We start from the raw sequence: 18,314 nt of genomic DNA on the forward strand, positions 1-18,314 counted from the left end.
TTCGAAGAATCCGTACGATCGAATTGTAGATTTGGATAGATATATTTTGTCATCTGAATTTACCCGCTAGCAACACCAATTTATTCAATGTCTTAATTAGTAATAAAAGTTTCCGTATATCACGCAAAACTTCAATTATGATTTAAAATGTTTGTATAACACAACATTATGTTTATATATTAAACGCATAAAAATGCACCAAAAATATAAATGGTATACCAAATCAATTATGTATTTTTTATAAAACAAGGCGCAATAATACAGCAATGGATAATTGTGGTAAAACTTAACACTACATAAAAAATATGTAAAAGAAAAACTCTGGAAAATAAAATTACGGCGGATATGGGTATACTCCACCTATTCTTATTTGAAATGATGATTTGACGTCTTCTATCACAGTACTGATGATGTAAAGAAGTAAAAATTATGATTAATGACATACCAGCAGGTTTAAAGGAGACCTCAATCTCAAACTGCATGTATGCATCCTTCAAGGTAGGTAGAACCAGCCATCCATCGCCGTTGAATTTTGGTACAATGCCAACGACGCGTAGAGTTGCTCTAGTCTCAACACGAGCTACGTTGTTCCTCACACGACACACGTAAGTCCCAGCATCGGCTTCGGTAACACTGTCTAGATGAAGGCTCCGCTAAAAAAAAAATTAAGCATTCAATTTTAAAATCCAATCATAAAACAGTAAGGTTTTCACTTTGTCTCTTTTCATCATGAATAATTAGAGACGAATAGCACTATGTAGTAATGTTTTTCGTCGTGTTTTAAATCCATTTCGACTACCTATTTAATTTATTTCTCATTCCAAAACATAATTTTATGTTTCTAAAGTGTATACAATAAAAAAAAACTTATTGTCATTGATTTAAACAGTGTAGAATTTTTAAGTTAATGTCAAATGCATGTTTATAACAAATGCAGCGCTTAAACTGACTGATATTTACTCAATAGTTTAAAACTCTTATTTGACCGACTACAAACTACTTGTTTATTCAACCGCAAAACAAGTAGACCTGTTTACCTCATTTCGTCCAACGCCAGCTGGTAGTGGTGAAAATTCACGTCTCCATTCAATAGATACGGGTTCTTGTAAATTGCTGGTGCATGGCAAGTCAATCGTATCTCCCAAGCGTACAGTGTACATGGTCTCATCATCGTTAATAGGGTATGATTTTGTATCAGACACTGAAATATATTCAAAACTATATTTAATGCTAGTTGACCCTGCAAACGATGTTTTGCCACATAGATTATGAGAATATGCTGTCTGTGCGATTTTCTTATTGTTAAGGCAGGGTTCGTTATAAATGTTTAGTATAAAAAACTAGGGTAATATAACTATTAAACTCGCAAATTATCCTTTTACTTCTTTGTAATATGTATTTGCATATTTTTTTTAATGCAAATATTATTTATTTTCGTAAGTATACTTATGAAAAAAAAAAGCTTATAAGCTCAGGTACTAAATAAATATAATTCAAAATATATTAACAGATAACTAGAGAAATAAAACGATCATCTGCTTACACAATTGGCCAACAAGGAAACGAGGAAGTTCGAAGAACAAGAAAAATACTAAAAAAATTGTAAGTAAATTATACCTGGCACAACTTCAAGTACGAAATCGTCGGAAGATTGTCTTCCATAGTTGTCGATTCCAGTACATCTGTATACGTCAGCATCTGATTGCTCAACATTTGGTATCAGCAACAGCGATCCATCGCCATAGGTCTGCAAAGTATTATTTATTAATTTTGTTTGATGAAGTCACAAAAAATGCTTAAGGGACATATAAGACATATTTCAGTAAACAATCTGTGGTTCATACCAACCCGGTCAATTATAATATATTCGAATAAAATAGTAAAAATAAATCTATGTATGTATGAATTATCTTACCCTTGATTCTACGTATTGGTTGGTATTATATCTTTCCCATGTAACTCTGACATTTCTAGACACTGCTCTGCAAAGGACTTCCACTTTCTCTCTTACCCTAAAAGGTCTTCGTGGCTGAACAATTGAAACTAAGGCCGGTGCTTCGTCACGACTTCCTAAAATATATTTATAACTAATGACCAAAATTTCTAATTCTTTCTTACGCCTCAAAGGCGCCCCTAAAATATTTAAAACAATGACATTCAATTGTAAATTGTATACATGTTTGCCCCATAGCAATAGAACAATACAGTCCGAGTCACTTGAATAGCCTCACCCCCAAAATGAATATAAATTCTGTTGTATATTCAATGTTGCCTGTTTTACTTCATAAGTAAACTTCATTAGCTTCGTACTATAGCTTAATCATAAAAAGTAAAAATAAGATGAATAAATAGTACTAACTGCACACTAAAGTAGTGAAAATGGTGCGTCACTTGAATAGCATCAGTGAAATAAAACACAAATAAATAAGGCTATAATTTGTTTTTAATACTTTGTATACTTTCCATTGCTTTTAATAACTTCAAAAATACGTTCGGGAATAGACTTATATAATGAATGAATGTAATTTTGATCCAATTTTTATGAATTTCTTGTTTAAGATCTGCGCTGCTATTAAACTGGCGTCCACCGGCAAATATCTGGCGAGATAGATAGCCCTAAATATTTTCCATAATATTCAAGTCCGGAGAGTTCGATGGCCAATCTAAAACTTCAATTTTACTTTTTTGAAACCAAGCTTTTGTTTCCTGTGACGCATGTATAGAGGCATTATCGTGTTGGAAAATCCAGTTCCGGTGTTTTAATATTTTACAAATATTTTTTTCTTTTCTTCTAATAGATTAGTATACAATGCTGAATTTTGTTTGCCTTGGAGAATTGAAATTGGACTAGGCCCCTTATAAGAAACCGCACCCCATACCATTACTGAGCCACCTCCCGAATGACGACGTATAACACCCGCTCTTCTTTTCTTAGATCGTGAAAATAATATGAATAACCATCTGGACCATCTAAATTGAATTTTTTTTCATCACTAAAAACAACATTATGCCATTGATTTGTCCAAGACATATGTATTTTAGCAAATAACAACGGGCTTTTTGATATTGATCGCGCAAATGAGGTTTCCTCTTGATTTTCTGCCGTTTAAGGTTTGGTGATGACTTTATAATACGTCGCACGGTAGACAGTGATGCGCTGGTGTTTACTTCATTCGCAATTTGTCGCGCTGTCTTGGAAGAATTAGATGCTGCACGTAAAATAAGCCGACGTTCACTTGACGAAGTAGCCAATTTTGTACGACCTTTATAGTTTTTTCCATAGTTTTCTTTATTTTCACATAATTATTAACTACTTTAGGACTGCGACCATTTTTTATTGCAATTTCACGGTGAGATAGTTTTTGATCCAAATAAAAATTCACTTTTTCTCTTTCGATTTTAGTTAATTTTCGACCACGACCCATGATAGCTAAACATTTGAATAAGACTTCGAAAAAAATATATACGTAACAGTGGCGAAGAGTCCATACAAGCCGATTCCCACCGGGTTACCTTTCAAAAATCAGTTCCATATTCATACAAAAGTATTTACATTCTATTTCATTAACAAAGTATTATTAATTAAATGCCTGCGCGATTTACAATAGCAATAGTAATTCTTAGCAATACCCTAAGTATCACATTTCATTTTATAGTCGTAAATTAATCAGCGCGTCAATTTTTCGTACCTAAATTACATTAAAGGTAACTCGACGAATTACAGCTTATCTCGGCCAACGTTTTACTATGAGGCGAAAAGAGACAGAGCGTGTCAAACCATCTCTTTCTAATGCTCGCTAACTGTACGTAAAATTTAAAGAAAGATAAGGCTGATCGCGACCGGCTTGCAGTTCTCTCCTCTCCTCTATTAGAAAGAGACAAAGAAATTATTGTTATTGAACCACGGCACGGGAGAAAGAAAACACGACAAAATTAAAAAGAATTAGCGTTATAATGAAATCCTTCGCAAGTCATATTCTTTTTATTTTGGCATATTTTCGCGTTCCATTTCGTTTGGTTGAAAATAGATTATTTTTAGTATGTGACATGTGTTCCTATACCACTGGTGCGTGATAATTTCGTTTGTTATATTTTAATATTTGTGTTATTTAAACTGTGACTGATTCTGTAAGGTAATTTAATCGCAGATTTGGTTAAATACTGTGGATTTTGTTTGTTATTATGGCTTTAATTCATATAGAGTGCTGTTCAACATTTTTTTGGACCGGCTTCCCTTTGCCAAAATTTCACCCTTCGCCACTGATACGTAATATTTGACGCTTAAATAAAAAATTGCTACCAAAAAACCAAAACAAACGCACGCCAGTAATGTTCGAATAGCACTGAGGCTAATCATGTGACGCGGACGAAATGTCGCACCGACGCGGGGCGCGGTATTCCAGTGCAGGTTCGTTCGTGTTTTGTTTTGTATCGTAATGCACTTCGCATGAAGTCTAATTAATACTATTATGAAAATAATATTCGTTCATATTTACAGAAACTACAGAAATTACAAAATTTAGGGGTGAGGCTATTCAAGTGACTCGGACTGTAGCCGTACTCGGAGATTTTTAAATTATCTCAAAGGGTTGATTTGACTATAACGAACAATAACGACCAGTTTAATGATGACCAGTACTTCCAAGTCTTATAAGCTTCTAAGAATTCCATTTATTATGAAATTATGAGCGTAATATTATAACTTCTAATAAAGGTCTTTCTCTACTAACTCGTCTCTGAGTACGTCTGCTAGAAAAGTTAACAGCCACTTATAACTAGGTTATCGACAACTTTAAAAACAAAACCGAAACTTGTCGTGCAAATACTTACATCGTAATCACCTCTAACAAAAAAATCGCAAACACATGCAAGTGGTTAGTAAAATAAAACTGTTAACACAAGTAAAGGATTCACAAAGATCAACAATTTTACAACAAATTGTGACGTCACCGCTCCCAACAATGGCTTACCTTATTCATTTTAAAACGAACGAAGGAAGTACATTGGCTATTTTGAAAATTTGTAAAATGAATAAGAAACTTTGTTCACAATTTTTTACAATGAGCTGAATAATAATGCATAATGGAGTACATTTGTAATAGACACATATCAAGGGAACAAGGCACGCCCGGGAAAAGACTGCACAATACCCTTTAACACATATCCCTTTAGCCCTCATTAGAATTACCAGTTGGGCGTGGATCCGAATGCGGCTGCAATAGCCTTTTTTCTCTTAATATGCAGTTATTTTCATCGCTACCATCCAGACAATTATCATATCCATCGCAAATTAAGTCCTCGTGAATACAAGCACTGTCGTCATAACAATGAAACTCTGACGGCGAGCATTCAACACCTTGGCGTAAAATAAAAATATTATTTATCAGCAACTATGCTAAAGATTCAGGTATACAAAACTAAGAGACAAATTACAAAAACGATCATAGAAGAAAGAAGTTATACATGCTAGGGTTAAAATAGAACAGTTAAGCGGGCTATTAGACCAAAACCGACCACTACTTAATGGGCAAACACTGACCCTCTATGTGAAGGTTGATGTAATTGCTAGTTTGTCGTCCATAGCCGTCCCAAATGATACAAACATAGCGGCCGCTGTCTGTTTTCTGAGCGAGTCTAATGAATAGAGATCCATCTGTCTTCTGAGTAACGCTGCGTGGTAGGGCTCTGCCATCTTTGTTCCATCTTATTTTCAGTCTGGGCTGAGTGACATTGCAGCTCAGATGAACAGCGGCTCCCACGTGTGCGAATTGTTCGTTATCATGCGACTTCGACGGCGCACGATCGGCTTCTTCTATGATTTATCACATGCAATACCCTTAGCATTCAATGAAATTAAGCATTCAACTGAAAATCTTGTTATGGAATTTTATGATAAATATTCATTGCAAATAATTCGTTTACTTGATTCACGTTGGTGCTGTACAATGTGTAAAGCTCTAACATTGTAATCGTGGATTATATATAATACATTTATTTTCTCTCATAGATTGAAAGTATAGAGCATGGAACATATGAGCAAGATTGAAAGGGTAATGCATTGGGATTAAATAATTTTTATTCATTGATTTTGCACATATTAAATAAACCTAGTACGAAATCTGACCCGCGACCCTTGTAACCTTATTCATCTATTCCGTGGGTTAGAGATGTTTTTAAATGCATGGCTCCATTAAATCGTTTCAATCTAGGAGAATGATTGTGTTGCTACGTGCTTTTCGTTTACAGGCAAACATCACAGAGTATATAACTTACCGTTAACAATAACTTCAGCTATCGCAGTGGCATTAGCCAATCGGTTCATTGCAAAACATTCGTATTTTCCGGCATCTTCAACTTCAATTTGACGGAACAATAAAGTGGAATCACGGATCTCTACGCGGCTGTAAACCACAAAAGATATATTTTACTATTTATTTTAAACATTTTTTTTATAAAATACAAATATATATATACAATACGATTGACAAATAAAGCACTAATAATAATAATAATCCGGTAAGAGAGACAATATAATAATAATAATTTATTTATTTTTCTCCCTTAAACATTAACAATAATAATTCATAATACAGTGACAGTATTGGGAGACTGGTTTCCAAACTAGGTAAGAACCTGTGATATGGATAACCAGGCTTCGATTCCATAGCAAGTCATATACATAAAAATATAACCTCTATATCCTAGCGTAATTTTGCTAATGTGTCTTTGATCACTATGTTCTTTCACGGTATAGTAAGTGAATAAAAATATTAAATGCATATAAAAATCAATGGCTCTACAACCTCTTTAGGTCTGAATCTCAGATTTCTGAATCTGTTATATGTTCATTTTTCATACACAACAATAGGCAAGTAGGCGATCAGCCTCCTGTGCCTAGTACATAGCCGGGAATCGAACCTACGACCTCAGGGATGAGAGTCGCACACTGAACCCACTAGACCAACACTGCTCTATGCATATAATATATGATTTATCCAAAGCCACCTTACCTTGAAGGTAAGCGATCCACTGGTCTCCATGAAATGCTAATAATATCGTCTCCTTCAACGACACACTCGACTGTTGGTGATTGTCCTGGGTGTACTATTTGTGATGGTGGTCTCAATGTGATCCTAGGAGCGGCCATAACTTGTAAGCTTGTGTACACAGATTGCTGTACTTCGTCCGTACGTTGGTTTATCAACGTGCATTCGTATCTACCCGAGTCTGCTTTTGATGTCTAAAAATTTAAATTCAATACGTCATTTATTTAGTTTTCATGTTAGGGTGATATGTAAATTGAATTCTAGCGCGTGGTGTCACTCGCCTTTGTTAAAATCGAAACGTTTTCGACACGGAATCGTACTTATCCATAAGAATGAATTAGTGTTTTGATTATTACATTAAGTAAAATATTAGTATGTATTAAAAATATAATAAGGTTTAAAATTTTTTTTATTCATTTAATAAATTAATAGTACTTTAACTTCAATTCTACTGTAATCTAGCATTAACCACGCTAAAATAACATATTTATTAATTACTTGAAATTTACTGTTTAAATCTTTACATGATGCACAGATTGATCATTTCTTCTATCTGCCAAATGTACTTTTTAAACAGTCTATTAAAGCCACCCGTAGCACCTATTACTTAATGAAGTCGACATACTTACGTTGTAAATGATAAGTTCTGAACCATATTGTCTAGCGTTGGGTTGAAGTGGGCTTCTGTCAGCTCGTCCCCAAACAACTTGGAATTCGTTGGATGCATTGCACCTTCACAAAAATTTATATAAATAAATAAACGTTTATAATTTCACCTTTATGTTTAATTAACTGACCAGGAAGTAAGTTAGTAAAAACTTTCAAAAGTAAAATGTATTCAAAGGGTAAAATGTATTACAATTTACAAGGAATATAACACTTATTACGTACAATAGATAAGGTGTACAATAATACAGGATAAATATAGATATGTATAAAAATATTCTAGATCAATAGAACTTAAATCGGGTTTAGATCCGTCAACCAAATTTTTTCTATATGAAGTTTGACAATTTGGAGAGCGTTCAAGAAGAGATGTTGACCAGATACGAATAGGTATATGCACTTAATAGTTAAATAATAATCAACTTTATTTCAAAGTCTTCATCAATGTGGCTTGACACAGAGCCGCTTGCTCATAATATGATAATTGGTATCTCAGCCTAACTTAATAATTAAAAAAACAACCATATGCCATCATTTCATGATTTTAGTTGTAAAACCACACGTTTCTTATAGTGTTACTAGGACTACTTGGTGACTAGGTCTACTACTATTTTGTAACTTACCCAAGGCGGCTTACTTGTCCTTCAATAGCTACCATATTGCTTGGTGCGTTTTCATCAAAATCTGGTAGATACTCTGACCCAATGCTGTCTTCGCCACTGCCTTCTACTAAAAAACATTTACTTAAGTAAGAGTTCTACTAAAGTACATTGTTATACAAGGCCATGACAATTAAACATAATAACTTCTCCACAACTTATTTTTCTGACGAAAGTCTAAGAAGTTATAACAGTTTCCATATCGTTTATTGTAGTATATGCAATTAAAGAAAACAAAAAACCGCTACTTTCGCTTCAATATAATACATTTAACTACATCATAATACATATTCTATATATATAATATCAGAAAATATTTGGTTATGACATTTGTCTATGTACCCAGCTCATTCTGTAACACATCCTTTCAAAGCTCCTTTAGGCAATTTTGGTATTGTAAAGATAATTACTTTTAATATGATATCTCTAACTAACCCGAGAACTTGTGTTGAAGTGTATAAGAACTTAAAATTGAATCACTTTCTGCTTTCTCGATCATGCATGTATAAAAACATAACTTTTGGGTATGAGATACTTACCATCATTCCCAAAGCCTCCATCACCCCTTTCAACTCGAATAGCGAATTGTTCTTCGACAGTTCCAGCAGCAGAGGTGGCAATACATGTGTAGACACCCTCATGCCTTTCATTCACATAGGATATTGACAACACGGCGATTCGAGGTGATGGGGATACGGATTCACGGTCAGCTGAAAAAGGAAGGTTTATTATTATATTCAAAGAGAGTCATATCGTATAAATGAAATTTTAAATATATCAAGAGAAGATGGTCCCCCGCCCCTTCCGGTCTTCCTTGGCAATGTGTTAAGTCTAGTCTTGTCTTGGCAAATTAGTAGGCAAATATATACATTTACAAAGTGAGCTAAATGTCTAAGATTCAAAGCTTAAGTTTAAAATTTTAATTCTTAGAATATCAGATCAGACAAATCAAACTGTTAACCTTCTCTTGTCAGCAAAAAATAAACAGTTTTTGGATTATTTTCGGCAGTAAATAGCTTTTATATAACAAAATTGAGTCCTTACAAAAATTTAAAACTTTGTTACTTACATAATTTAATAGACACTATTGGCTCCGGGTATCCATCTGCCCTACATTCGACATCAACTTTGTCTCCCTTTATCACTTGAATAAAGTTGCTTGGAGTGATAGTTATTTCCGGTGGAGACCTAACTTTCACAGTAGCACTAGCGCTTGTTGAACCAGCCTCGTTGGTTGCTGTACACGTGTACGTGCCCTCATCATTGACTTCTACTGTTTGGAAACTGAAAAAAACCATTGAAGATACATAAATGTGCTTTAGAAATAACATTAACGACATTTAAATAATTGATCAGGTCAAAAATCCCGAAGCCAGTTTACAATTCGACGCGGTTCAAATTTTTATCTATAATCCTTAAAATCAAATTATTGGTTGAAAGAGTTTTTGTGCATTGCGTTTCGACGTCTAGGTTTTGGATGAACTTTTGTTGCTGTTTTAAATTACCTTAGAACATTGTTATTCTGTTGAATTTCTACGTGCGGTGACAACTGTCCTCTATTCTTGTCCCAAGTTATAACCGGTGAAGGAATGCCACCAGTAACACGGCAGTGTATTTGGTATTGGGTGCCTAATGTCACGTAGTTTTCTCCTTGTGGATATATTTCTAAACGTGGGGCCTCGCGTTCTAGAAACGGTAGAATACAGAAGTTAGTCTTAAATTATGTCCTAAATTATTATAAAACGAGTAAAACATTGGGTATTAAAGAAAAAATACATTTTGGGAATTAACATCGTATGTAATGGAATAAAAAGACTAATAAGCTTTGAAAGCAGCCTTTAGATTTAAGAAGCAGTGTTGACCTAGTGGCTTAAGCGTGCACTTCTCAACCCTGAGGTTGTAGCTTCGAACCCCGGCTATGCACCAATGGACTTTCTATGTGCGCATTTAATATTCGCTCCAACCCTTAGACCCAAAAAATCGACAGCGTGTGTCTGGCACAGGAACTGATTACCTACTTGCCCATTAGATTGAAATATGATCATGAAACAGATTCCAGATTTCTGAATCTGTTTCATGAGCATATTTCTGTCTGTTGTCATGAGTCTATTTCCGGACCTAAAGAGGTTGGAGAGGAATCTTTAAAATGATTTTTTTAGGCACTAACTGATCAATATCAAAACCTACTAATGTAGGAAAATACTTTTAGTCTTGGTTTACTGATGTATTAAGATTTTATACACGAGGATTTTAAAATAGAACAGATGAAACAGATTCCAGATTTCTGAATCTGTTTCATGAGCATATTTCTGTCTGTTGTCATGAGTCTATTTCCGGACCTAAAGAGGTTGGAGAGGAATCTTTAAAATGATTTTTTTAGGCACTAACTGATCAATATCAAAACCTACTAATGTAGGAAAATACTTTTAGTCTTGGTATACTGATGTGTTAAGATTTTATACACGAGGATTTTAAAATAGGTGGAACCACAAAACAAGACATACTTTCAATCTCCACATAGACATAAGTGCTGATAATAGGCACTCCATCCACTGATCCCTCACAAAGGTAGTAACCCTGGTCGCTGTCTTGGGCATTACTTATTATAAGAGTATTCTCGCGTTGGCTCGTACCAGGACCAAATGAATCTTGATGCTGTTGAAAAGTTGTCTTATTAATTTTGGGTACATTTTTGTTCGAACTTGTGAAGTAAATTGTATAAAAAATATTACACTGGAGTATTTTCATCAAAAAATTTAGTTTTTTTTAAAGAATTACATACCATAAGGAAAATTAAATTAATTTCATAAACTGGTGTAAATTTACATATTGTAGATATGTGAAACCTATTTATTTTCACATGTGTTCCGCACTTCCTTAGAAAAATAGGTTTTAATTGACTAACCTTAGTCCATTTTATAAGTGGCACGGGATATCCTTGGGGTGTGCAGTCAATTGTTCCGCTCCCACCAGTTGGAATTCTGAGATGATCGACAGAGAGGGTGATATTTGATGTTTCCACCGGTGGACCTTGCGGTCTTACTTCAAGAGTAATTAAGGTTGGGTTTACACCAAAGGCTGACGTTTGGCAGATGTAAACTCCAGAGTTTTCGAGACGAGCATAATCAATGTACAAAACACCATTATCGGAGCGTACGTTTGGTAAGAAATCAGTACCGTCTTGTCTGAAAATGTAAATTTTGGGAAAGGTTAATATTTTAAAGGAATGACTATAAAGAAATCTGATACAAAATTACTAAAGAGGCTTTGATAAAGTTGTAAATAAGAAAACAGTGCAATGTTGCTTGTAAACTCAAGGAAACGCCTTAATTTTTTTTAGTAAACAAAACAAATTCAAGTTAAAAATATTCGGAAATACCATACCTGACCCAATTAATGGCTCCAGCTGGCACATTAGTAGTGCCAGTGCATACCACTGTAATGCTTCTACCCTCATCGACAGTCGGAGTTTGAGTAGACACAGTCAATTCTTGATAAGAGGGCTGTGAAGGTCTTTGACGGATTGTCACAACTGCAGTTCTGTCCCTGGTTCCAGCTGCGTTTGATGCAATACACCTGAAACGAATGTTTTTATTTATTTGTGGTTTATTATAAAATATATAATGTATAATGTATCTGAATAAAGGCTATTATTATTATTATTATTATTATAAGCTATCTAAGATAACATGTGTAAACGATTGAAAGTTGATTGAAAACCGAAAAAAAATAGTTTCACGGCTTTTATTAAGTTTTTTTTATTTTGCTTAGGTTGTCTTCGAAAAATGAAAGTCATGGATACATTTAGATTTCGTAAGGTCTTTGATTCTAACGGGCTATGGGATAATGAATTTTACATAGGTTATACAAAAAAAAAATTAAAGTCAATTCTGTACTTTTTGAGTCTCGTCAATATCATACTAATCTCATCTGTTGCTTGTAGTGGTCTACATACACGCTCAGTAATCAAAATTTCTTACAGATTTTACTTCATTGTATACGAGTTATATTTCTTTAAAAATTATACCTGTATTCGCCTGAATCGTCCTGTCTTGCATTTTCAATAACCAATAAAGCGTCATATCTTTGAGTTGTTCGTGGAAGTGGCCGGTTGTATGCTCTCTGCCACGTGATTCTCGGTGCAGGGTTGCCAGTTGTGGTACAAGTTAGTTCGATCCGGTCACCTTCGTAGTATTCTGCTATTGGCGGGCTGATAGATACAGTTGGTAGTCTCATATCATTGCCTGTAAATAATTAGACCGTTACCGATTTTGGATGCTTTTGGCAATAATAAAATGAAATATGTTGTTTCTAGAACAGTATACTTTGAATAACCTAATTTTCATATAACCTTACCTCTCGCATAAAACACAAGTTCCGGTACAACTATTCCAAAATGAGGCATGACAAAAGCGGTTATCAGAGATGTTCAGACATAAATACAATACGCATATATAATAAACAAATATGATTTTACCTGGTACTTTGAGTGTCGCGAAAGCTTGGTTCGTGGATACTCCATCGCTCGTTTGACATATGTACCTTCCACTGTCGGACACTTGTAGGTTGGTTATACGCAACATTCCGGAGTCTTGATCGAATTGCGTTCTGTCTTGTGGCAGCTCCCCGTCAGATTTATACCAATTAACAATTAGTGGTCCTCGGACATTTACGCTTTGGGCCATACATGTGAAATTAACTGTACTTCCCACTTCCTCTATTTTAATAGTTGGACTTGTAATGGTCACTGTTACAGTGCTTTGAGGTGGAACTGGTCTTGTTGTCTGATCATCGCTGTTTTCACCACCTGGAAGTATGAAATTCTCGTTAGGCAAAATTGGATTGAATCTTTGAAGACTTGTTTTACAGTAATTTAATTAATAATAGAAAATTTCATGGAACATGTCGACTGAATATAAAAATACCTAAACTTCAAAAACAAAGGCACGAATGAATAAACAATGTAAGTGTATACTACACTTGAAGTAGACATAACAAGACATTTCAACATTGGTTATCATGATGATTATGAGTTATTCATCGATGAACAGAGTATAAGCGTGTGGAACAAAACAGACATGGCACTTTCTGTCTACCTTTCTCTGGTAGAGTAGTTGTTAAAACCCCAAGAGTGAAGCCGCCTTTAGTAAAAGTTCGGCATTCGTATACGTCTCCTTCTAACATAGTATTCCACGTAGTGCGCACGCTATGTTCTCCCCGCCAACCATCGTTGTAAAGCTTTGATTCGTTATATAACTTTTCTGGTTTTATTTCTATTCCAGCTCGGAAGAATTTTATTGTAAGAGGCTCGGGAGCTCGGTATTTGCACGTTAATGTTACTTCGACAGATATGGAGTTTTGATAGTCTTCATGTATTTTCGGATGAAGTTCCATGATCACGCCTATATAAAATAAGCATATGGAAACTTTGCTACAACATTTCACTTGACGAGAAATAAAATTGTATTTAGTTTCTTGATAACTTTCAGCTTAAAATTTATTTTTTCTCTCAAGATTTTTCTCTCAAGTTATAATTGATTAAAAAATAAAATTTAATTGGTTATCGATAATTTTGAATATTCCTATAGAATTATCTTACCGACGGTAGAGCAATCTGGTCCTATGTAGGGTGGACGGCAGTTGCATATGAGTTCGTCGTAGCTATTCAGCTGACAGTCGTGTCCATTGCAATTGCATTGCCTGCACCGGCCATTCTGGTCCTTGTAGTATCCAGCATTACATGTTTCACAACTTGTTCCTGAGTAACCTTCCGGACAAATGCAAATCTAAAAGAAAAAATAATCATGACATAACTTCTAACTATAGTCCAAAACGTCACGAAGCGGCATTTAGCCTCATGATACCTCGATCTGTGGGTGAGCAAATCTGATTTACCTCAAAAAGAGATTCTAAAACTGAAATCAGAAATACAATAGGTATCCAAAGTGTCAGCATCAAATTTGATGTAATGAAAATATAACTATAATTAAAGGTATGTTTTAAGATTCCTTAAGAACTATATAATCATTGTTTAATTGACGTAAATTCTTTAACCCATCTCTCGCTCTAAATTGATGCGATTCTAAAATGTAATAACTTTTTTTAAAAATAAAATAAGGAGGTTTAAACTTGCCTCAACGCTCTTAGCAACAGGGGAGGTCGAGTCGGAGAGTTCAGATGCGGTATCCATAGAGACGTCAGCAATAGCTGTAGACAACAGTTCGTCAGATAGCGTCGCCCTGACCAGTACACGACGAAGGTTTTTCAAGACACTCATGAAGTCCCGACGGCTTGCTGGTGTTGCTGTGTTCAGAATGAACCAGCCACTTTCCTGAAGAGGCACTTGGTAACTCTGAAAGAAAGGTTGTTTAAGATTAGTTTTTATTCAGTCTTAATTGTAGTAGTGTTTAAATATAACAAAATTAAATTCTACATAAGAGATATCAAGTAACAATGTTGTTATATTTTTTATAATAAACTTAAATCACTCTTTAAAAAATTTAAACACTGTTTAGAGTCCTTAAGATTTTATATATATGTTGTCTTGCGGAAACCAAAGATAATGGTAGGAATTGTACAACTGTCTCATAGTAAATATGCGGGTGATGCTTACCAAAGATTCACCTGATCGAATAGGTGTTGGATTTGACCAGTATACAGAGATCTCATCACCAATGAATATGATGTCATTTCCAGGTACAGATTCTTCTGGATATCCGCCAGTTTGGAACTTCTGCGTTAGAGACAATGTACCGCCGTAAGAGAGAACTCGGTTACCTGTAACATTACAATGATTATTAATTTATACTTACTAACTACTAACAATTAGAATATTGCGTATATTTTTTGTAGAATATAAAGTGTTTTGAAAAAATATAGCACACGGTAACTTATAAAGATATGTTAAATTTCGTTTTAAAATCTGATATAAATATAATGCCTTATTTCTTATAAGTTAGTAAGTATCTTTTCCAAAGAACCTGTGATTACAATTTCATTACACGATGCACAGACTATTATTAATTAAAACTGCTCTTGATTCACTGCTGAATTATGATAACTAAATTTTTTAATCAGAAAATAGAAAGAACAGAAAAATTCAGCGAACAAACTTTATAGTAAGGAGTTAAGAAAAATAATATTACCTGGGAAGACCGGCAAGGACCAGTATAATTCTTCTTGAGGAGTAGATGAGAACATGTACATAAGTTCACTTTCATCGGGGGCTGGTACAAACTGATCGTTCATAACCAATTGCCCATTTAAGTCAGTAAGTGTATATCCTCCATAGTTCTCACCAAATATAGGCGCCGCGATAGGTATTCTTGCGTAGTGATTTGCCTGTTAACCGATAAGAAAAAAATGTGTGCATTAGGTCTAAGTAAATATGCATTACAATGTGTAAGATTTGCAGCCTAGACGTTTAACTAACGGCCTGAAAATTTCAGCCAATTGACCGAACAGCTAGACAAAAGACTTGGATCAATGACGTTTCATTACTTGCCAAGCCTGTTGACTGTTAATTTAAACTTAATTAGAAACTATTCAATATGTCAATAGGGCCCCGGCAAACCACAACTTTGAGGTGTTTTACAAACTTTCATAAAAAACAACAATAATGGAAGATTTTAGTGACAATAATAATGTGAATTTGTCTGAAGGAATTAATTTTAAAAGAAATATTTTCATGACATATATTTCATCGTACAAATGCCCTAAGCATTAGCCATCCAGTTTATTAAATGTTGTACCGCTGCGGCTGAAGATCTTGCAGTTTAACAGCTAGGCTGTTATTTGAACGGCTGATTAAGCTGGTTGGCTGCGACATATACATTTTGAGTATAGGAATGCATATTAGGTCTCAATAGCAGGCCTAGCAGATTATATTATAGTGTCGTTTAGATCTTGTTTTATCCTTGTTTATTATTGTTTCATTTTCTTTTCAAAAATCATATGACATATTTGTCATATCAATACATACCTCGTGACAGTTGTTAGTGACTCCAGAGCAATAGCATGACAAGCAACCAAGTGGATTAGCAGCGTCGAGTCCAAACGTTCCCACTCTGCAACGACCGCATGTGTCGCCCTCTACATTTTGTTTACACATACAATATCCAGACCCATCACAGGGAATTTCTTCTCCGCGGGGATCGCAACTAGAGAAAAAAATATATTATAAAATGTCAAGTTTTTTTTTTCAATAATGTTTGATTGTTTATTATTCTGTTCGTACAAAGTAACATTCATATCTTTCAGGAAAACTCAAAAGTAGAAGACTTTTCTAACATAGGGAGCTTGCTTACTTCTATAGTACCTAAAGGTTGTAAGCACCATATGACGTTGCCATTCGTGTAATTAATGAATCAAAAACTTTTATTGTTCAAATAAACTATTTCAGTCAATACTTATTTTATAATTAAATTAACATTTGAAAAAAGTCTATAGCCTAATTTTCAACACCTTTTGCTTGATACTTACTTGCATGGAGCTGGTGTGCTGGAACTACGGGGAACACAGTTCCCTTGCAAATCCCTTTGATATCCTTCCTTACAGTCCTCACAGTTGGCTCCAGCGGTGTTATCGGCACAATCCTATAGGTATGCCATTATTTAAATCTCGCAAACATTCATAAGTAAAACTGTATAATTATGTAATTACTGTTTACTACATATTGATTGTTTTAATATTATCAAAGTTGAGAGTAAAAGTGCACCAGAATATTATTGAAACGTTCTTATGAAATAAAGACAATATTTGAATTTTTAAAGTTCTTTAGCGGCGTCGTACACTTTTTTTTGGAATTGGTAAAAAAAATTAATCTCGCGTCATGACACGTGACTTGATCGAAAATTCGTAAGACGGATGGAGAATTGAATAGACAGCTGGCGCGGCGTATTTCATGTAATATAAAGTGTCATGTTTGTGTACGATAGCGCAATAAATAAATATTGTATTCTACCACATAAATGATAGGACTTTTGTACTCATAATTAAAGCAATTCGTGCAAAATTATTGCCGAACCATTCCAAAATAACAAAAATGCACAACTTCAATATTCCACGTTTCATTTCTGCCGACACTCCCGGAGTTCAACCCGTCGTTGTTATTTTTTATATAATACTCACGTAACAAACGCCCGTTTCCGGGTGGCACATGCTAGAGTGACCATTGCATTCACACGGCCCACAATGCTCCAAATATAAGCCACTTGATATTCTGTAATTTAATATAAAAATAACACAATGAATATTTTTATATCATGTTCAATTTCACAAAGATTTTTGTATGAAAACATAAATAGTACAAATTGTTGTGTACATTCCAATAGCCATATTTTCTGCCGCTAGAGAGATACAGTTTTTTTTTATAGAACAGGGGGCAAACGGGCAGGAGTTAACAGTTTTTTTTTTCTTTTTAAAATAAAATATTTTTATTATGGAAAATAAGATTTTATCCTATATTTTAGTTATCTTGTTAGGACATATGCCTGCTCTATTCTTATGCTTTTTAAAATCTCCGCTTTAATACATAATACGTATTCGTAATACATAATATGTACTCATAATATCTTATTAGTAAAACGTTAATACTTTGGATACTTTACCCTAACTTACTGTATTTATATAATTGATATTTGCTCCAAAACCTAAACCATAAGTGTAATAACTTAGCCAACAGGGGTTGACGATTTAACACTAACCTAGTGTATCCAGGAGCACAGTCTTCACAAGATGTTCCCATATAACCTCCAGGGCAAACACATTGTTCGACATGTTGTGCCAATGGACCATCTCCACCAGACTCTGCTGTTTCAATGCTTGCACTAACAACGGATGCTACCTCAGTATTGGTTGTGTATGTTGCTTTGATCAAAATCGTCTTAACGTCAGCTAAAGCTAAAAGGAAGTGTTCTCGCGATACTTCTTTACCATCAGGCCT

At 34.5% G+C, this 18,314-nt stretch overlaps 1 protein-coding gene across 16 annotated transcripts in view; it reads right to left on the reverse strand.

Annotated features, from left to right (window-relative positions):
• Positions 1–18,314, reverse strand: part of LOC111000950 (basement membrane-specific heparan sulfate proteoglycan core protein) — a 119,863-nt gene that overhangs the window by 10,057 nt on the left and 91,492 nt on the right. For 12 of the 16 annotated variants that reach the window (XM_045633927.1, XM_045633926.1, XM_045633920.1 and 9 more), the window contains 26 exons: positions 18,076–18,312; positions 17,501–17,591; positions 16,853–16,965; positions 16,353–16,530; positions 15,517–15,712; positions 14,985–15,148; positions 14,505–14,723; positions 13,971–14,157; positions 12,849–13,178; positions 12,399–12,615; positions 11,756–11,947; positions 11,277–11,556; positions 10,876–11,026; positions 9,877–10,057; positions 9,441–9,655; positions 8,911–9,081; positions 8,336–8,441; positions 7,676–7,778; positions 7,011–7,240; positions 6,274–6,401; positions 5,540–5,812; positions 5,189–5,356; positions 1,916–2,070; positions 1,618–1,747; positions 1,038–1,201; positions 446–653 (listed from right to left, as the gene is read on the reverse strand). In XM_045633927.1, the coding sequence (XP_045489883.1) occupies positions 446–653; positions 1,038–1,201; positions 1,618–1,747; positions 1,916–2,070; positions 5,189–5,356; positions 5,540–5,812; positions 6,274–6,401; positions 7,011–7,240; positions 7,676–7,778; positions 8,336–8,441; positions 8,911–9,081; positions 9,441–9,655; positions 9,877–10,057; positions 10,876–11,026; positions 11,277–11,556; positions 11,756–11,947; positions 12,399–12,615; positions 12,849–13,178; positions 13,971–14,157; positions 14,505–14,723; positions 14,985–15,148; positions 15,517–15,712; positions 16,353–16,530; positions 16,853–16,965; positions 17,501–17,591; positions 18,076–18,312 (4,787 nt within the window). The remainder of the gene's footprint in view (positions 1–445; positions 654–1,037; positions 1,202–1,617; positions 1,748–1,915; positions 2,071–5,188; positions 5,357–5,539; positions 5,813–6,273; positions 6,402–7,010; positions 7,241–7,675; positions 7,779–8,335; positions 8,442–8,910; positions 9,082–9,440; positions 9,656–9,876; positions 10,058–10,875; positions 11,027–11,276; positions 11,557–11,755; positions 11,948–12,398; positions 12,616–12,848; positions 13,179–13,970; positions 14,158–14,504; positions 14,724–14,984; positions 15,149–15,516; positions 15,713–16,352; positions 16,531–16,852; positions 16,966–17,500; positions 17,592–18,075; positions 18,313–18,314) is intronic. The other 4 variants (XM_045633921.1, XM_045633930.1, XM_045633928.1 and 1 more) reach the window with 4 other exon arrangements.

Source organism: Pieris rapae, chromosome Z, assembly GCF_905147795.1.
Source record: "Pieris rapae chromosome Z, ilPieRapa1.1, whole genome shotgun sequence".
Lineage (NCBI taxonomy): Eukaryota > Metazoa > Arthropoda > Insecta > Lepidoptera > Pieridae > Pieris > Pieris rapae.